The sequence below is a fragment of the Saccostrea cucullata genome, unplaced genomic scaffold, assembly GCF_032062105.1.
Source record: "Saccostrea cucullata isolate Sc308-1 unplaced genomic scaffold, CSIRO_AGI_Scuc_v1 ctg103, whole genome shotgun sequence".
Taxonomy (NCBI): domain Eukaryota; kingdom Metazoa; phylum Mollusca; class Bivalvia; order Ostreida; family Ostreidae; genus Saccostrea; species Saccostrea cuccullata.
This window is the reverse complement of record NW_026937060.1, coordinates 655,809-661,458: the sequence shown is the minus strand read 5'-3', so window position 1 is coordinate 661,458 and position 5,650 is coordinate 655,809. Positions and strand designations below refer to the sequence as shown.

General features: G+C 32.8%; 1 protein-coding gene across 1 annotated transcript; it reads left to right on the top strand.

The window, feature by feature from the left end:
* Positions 1 to 4,123: 4,123 nt before the first annotated feature.
* On the top strand, positions 4,124 to 5,440 carry LOC134247161 (uncharacterized). The gene has a single exon (XM_062729501.1). The coding sequence runs from the start codon at positions 4,124 to 4,126 to the stop codon at positions 5,201 to 5,203; it is 1,080 nt and encodes a 359-aa protein (XP_062585485.1). The 3' UTR covers positions 5,204 to 5,440.
* The last annotated feature ends 210 nt before the right edge of the window (positions 5,441 to 5,650 follow it).

The window sequence follows — 5,650 nt, the reverse complement described above, 5'->3', positions numbered from 1 at the left end:
ATGATATATTCGAGAGGACATTCTAAGTTGGCGCCGGCATAACTTGTGTCCAATCCAATTGATTTTGTTTCAATAATTAAGGAATGAATTTAATAGCTACCCATTTTATACGTATAAACTGGGTTGGGGCAGTTTACGCTTTATAAAGCGATTTATTAAAAGCGTAAACTGTTCCAACCCAGTTTATAGTATAAAATGGGCAGCTATTAAATTCATTCCTTATAATTTAATTTTCATTCATTTGATGTAAGAAAAAAAGATGATTGTTCCAACAAAATGACTTCAGTTTGTACAAAATTTGAATGTAACGTCAGGCGGATTGATACGTTTTTGACGCAAGTCATTGTGACGTAGGCAACCCATTTTATACAATATAAAGTGAATTTTTTATCCAATCAAATACAGCGTTACAACCAGAATTAAATTATAATATGTTTAAATCAATAATATATAAATTTTTCCAAGATTTTGCCATTGAAGTATTGCTTCTTTGATATGTTTATTCACGAAAAATTGAGGTACCATACCAGGCATTTGTGCATGATACATGTAGCAGAGGGTAGTGTTTCTTATATATTCCTTTTGGGGGAAAAGTTAATGGTCCAAAATTTGAAACTTTTCAGTGTTTCATTTATTTTAAAATTATTGGAAACTGGTTTAGAAATCAGAATATTACTTAAACTTTGAATATTTTTCAAACAAAACAAAAACATACAAAACAGATATTTGAGGAACGTATCGTCTGACCTTAAACATGTTAAATCATAAAGAATCTTTGCAAGAAACTGGGACATATTGGGCGACGAGACAGCTCATTATGTTGTGGATATATATACATCCTATTTCTTCAATTAGTTATGGAAACAAATTTCTGAATATTACTGAATAAACACAATTATAGAATCCGGTTTTTAAGGAAGCCATGGCGTCCACAAATTAACCACTAGATTTCCATTTGTAACTTAATTTTTTTTTAGAAATATGAGCTGTCAACTATCAATTGGCAAAGAAAATATTAATGAATTTTAGTTTTAAAATTTGATCATTTTAATATCATGTCTTCATATGGAGCTCTTCTTCTAAAGGAGATCAAAATACTAGTAGTCTAAAAATGGCCACAACCACCCAGCCCCTTTAAAGTAAAATATGGAGATCACCGTCACCAAAACATTAAACAGATACAAAAGTCCATTAAGACAATTACGAATCGGGAATAAAGCAAACACGTATCCCTGAAACAAAAAAAAAAATGAATAAAAATTAAATTTAGAGGTGGATCAAGCGCCATAGAGTAGTAAACATCCTTGTTGATTATCGTTATTACCTGCCCTGTGCCCCTTGTCATGATCGGGCGAACAGATAATTCAGCACGCCAGAGGTTCTGAGCTCGAGTCGCGACCTATGACATTTGGCGCCAAAATACTAAACCCGCTATTCATATACACTGTTTGTTATATGCAGATGACTTAGTTTTGTTGTCAAGTAGTCCTGATGGTCTACAATGTAGCCTTAATACTCTTGAAAATTATTGTTTTAATTGGAAACTGGAGATTAATACGTCCAAATCAAAAATTCTGGTATTTAATTCTAATGGTAAAACCTTTTTAAACCATTTTACTATTAATGGTATCTTTATTGAAACTGTCGACAAATATTGTTATCTTGGTATAAATCTTAAATGTAATGGCAAATTTAATCTTGCTGCAGCTCGGTTAGTTGATAAAGCCAGAAAAGCATTATTCAAGGTAAAGAAATCCCTCGGTTTACATCATTCCTGTCAATTGCTTGAAAAATTATTTGATACTATGATAATCCCCATTTTGCTTTACGGCAGCGAAGTTTGGGGTATTGACTTAGTCATAAAAAATTCAGGCTCAGCATCTTATGAAAAATTTCATATTAAATTTTTAAAAGAAATCTTAGGAGTTCATTGCAAAACTTCAAATAATGGCTGCTATTCTGAACTCGTGAGACTCCCAGTCAAATCAAAAATTATTATGTTTGCTATCAAATACCTTGATCATTTAATTTCAATGGAACATACATTGGCACATGAAATTTTTATCAAAACTAAAGAAACTAACACATGGTCTATGTGTCTAAAAACTTGTCTTAATAACTTAGGATTTTCTTATTTAACAAATTTTAATATGTCAATGAAACCAGTGCTTGGCATTATTAAACAACGCATTCATGATCAAATATTACAAGAACAAAATGCAAATATAATGAACTACTCAAAACTGCCTTTTTATCAGAACTTTTGTCTTGATAATAAACGTGCTCATTATGTTGACAAACTAGAGTCACTACATGATAGATCATTTTTAGCAAAAATTAGGTTAAGTGCACACAACTTAGAAATTGAAAAAGGTAGATATGCTGAAATTAATAAAAATAATAGGATATGTAAAGTATGTCAAAACCTTGATATTGAGGATGAAAAACATTTCATTTTGCTATGTCCAAAATATGAAGCACAGAGAAACATATTCAAAACAAAACTATCTACTTTTCCTAACTTGAACCAAACAATCCATAATAATGACAAATTGTTAAAACTATTGATGAAAACTAATTGTAAAAAGGTTCTTAAAATATTCTCATCATTTTTATGTCAAATATCTGATATAAGAAAAAATATTTTAGCTATAAATGAGTAACTACATTGAACTGAATCGTATGTATTTATATAGTATTTTATGAGTATAATACATAATTTGCTACACCAATTGTTTGTATTCTAGTTGTGTTCTACTGTATTTTCATGCTTATCACTATGTTTTCTATGGGCCTTTACCAATTACTGTAATTGTGTTGGTGCCAATAAAATATTTGTATTTGTATTTGTATATTCTATTCTTTTATAATATATATTCGCATATTTTTTTTTTAAATTAGCTCATAGCATTCGAGGACAAATCTCTACGATGAGGGGATATATGTCCGTCACCGTGTTGACAGGTGCATGAAAATCTTTTAATATATCGGGTCTGGTACGATTCTCAGTTAGAGACTTTCAGGCCGTGACTTTCTCGATACTATAGGTAAAAACGTCTATCAAATGGCAAACAGATTCTCACTGGTTAAGAAATTAATAACATCAGCAACTCTTAATTGTTTTTGATAACAATGAGACGACTTTATTAAGCCCCACCTCTCTGCCGTGCGAAGTGCTATCATTGGATCATTGGTACACTGGTGGGTACACTCGCTGACATTCGCCTAAATGTTTATTTCAACAGTAAACAAGAAAACATTGATGTAACCATCAATTGTCGCCCGGGAAATATTTGAAGTAAACAATGAAAATGAGTCTTGCTCATCAAACCGCTTCGATATGTGTGAAAAGGCATGCGTATTATTGATGGAGACGATAGTCGTGAATATTTTGAAAACTTGTAGTCGGATAAAAATCAATCAAAAACGATACAATTTTAAACTTCATCAATTCCTCAAGTAAAGTTTGGCTGCATAAAATATAAATTGAAGTTAGACACACGCATCACCTATATTTAAAAATGTATTAGATTTCAATTTTAGAATATAAAACATGAATTGTGCAGAGTACGTTTTTATCCGAGAAGTAAAATTTGATGTTCTAAAAAACGGGGACCTGTCGTTTTTCGATAGTAAATGATAAGCAACTTTGTAAATTAAATGTGAAAAACATATACATTTTTACAGATTCACTTCATGGAAGTAAATATATTATGTATCTCGTAATTTATAAACGGAAAGAACATCCTGATTAACAATCTTTTCAATGTTTAGAAAACCTTTAATTCTAAATAACTACTCTCACCCCAATCCCCATACACCAACACTTAAACTTGTAAGTATAGAGCAGCCCGGTCCTCCGGGCTGCAATGATAGGCTGTGTAAATTTCAGACGCTAATTATGTAACGTCGAGAATACCAAGCAATTCTGAAAGACCTAGGTTAACTGAGAATTGTACTAAATTGTTCAGTGGATGAGAGCACTGGCACGGTACATCAATTATAAAGAACCTGAGTTCGAGTCCCGGTTGAGACTTGATTTTTTTCGCCATCTTTGACAAATGTACAAAATTTCAAAAGAATTTCATTTATTTATTTAATTTTTCCAGTAACGATATTCATCATGATCCGAGACAGACACACGTTATACATCGCCATTTTGTCTATGTTGGTGGGATTCATCCTCGGATTCCTGTACACTTCTTCCTTTGCTGGACTCAGGGCGACAAACAGAACGCCGTCATCACAGAACGTTGTTGTTAATCGGCAGAGTTTTGAACAAAATGTGAAATTACAAGTAAATACAAAAGAAAAGACAGATTTCAAAACTCCGAATAATGACCCCATTCAAAAAATTAGTCCCTCGGGTTCAAACTCATTATTGTTAACTAAGCCTGAATTCTGGGGTACTGTAATCACTAGAAGTGACTCAGGCTGGCAAAAAATGGATAAATTCTGTGATCCTTCGGAGAAATTTGTTCGTACGCAGCTTCGTGGACCACAACAAACTCCTATTCATGTGTATACACCACAGGAAGACCAGTGGGTTTCCGGCAATATCATTCGACAAGGAATGTGGGAAGGAAATCTTGTTAGAAAAATTCACGATATACTGAAAAACGAACCAGAAGTTGTGTTTTTGGATATCGGTGCCAATGTGGGAGTTTTTTCACTGACTGTTGCCAAACTTGGTCGCTATGTCATAGCTGTGGATGCCCTTGAGGGAAATGTCGCTCGCCTGTGTCGCTCCGTCCAGGATGGAAATTTAGGTAGTCACATGACTATCATTCACAATGCGTTGTCATATCAACGAGAAAAAGTATCTCTTGGAACTCATAAAAAGAACATTGGAGGAACATATGTTAAGAAACTGGAAAAAATGGGACTAGATAAAGTAGGCCAAAATTCACTAGTAGTTGACGCAATTCTTTTAGATGATTTGCTAGAAATATTCAATATTAAAAGAGCAGTCATAAAGATGGATGTTGAGACTTTTGAAGCCAATGTCCTAAAAGGAGCTGAGAAATTCTTTAAAGCTGTTCAGGTGGACTATTTACTTATGGAGTTTGTGTCGCATAGAGGAAAAAACAGCGGGAATTTTATAGTGGACTTCCTTAAAAATCATAGCTTAGTTTCGGAATATTCTAATAAGAACCATGCTACATGGTCCGGCGAAGTCATGTTTAAAAGAGTGTCTTCATGATTATACACGAATAGTATAGGATATTTATTAATTAATTCACCCTCTTCGATTGGCCCACTCATTCAGAGAGTAACGAACCACAACTCTGTATGGGATATTGAGAGAGTACGAACGACAACTCTACATGGGAGATTGTTATTTAAATTTCTCATTTGTAACTGACAGAGAAATAAGAGAAGAACTGCAAAAGGCAGTCTTTTTAGTAGACTATCAAGAATTAAATGATAAAATGTTGAATGGAGCATATTTCAAAGCAAAGGCCATATTTTGTCAAGTACTTAAGGTTTATTAATACTCTGATAAAAGAGATACATGTAACTCTTAATGATTTTGTCAAACGTACTTAAGCGTTTATTAAAATACTTAACTGATAAAAGAGATACATGCAATCCATGCATTTTGTTTGTTGTTTATGTCTTATTTTGATGAATTTTGTTACATTAATTG

Coding starts and splice junctions, on each gene's coding strand:
- LOC134247161 (XM_062729501.1), top strand. CDS start 4,124: ATGATCCGAGACAGACACACGTTATACATCGCCATTTTGTCTATGTTG.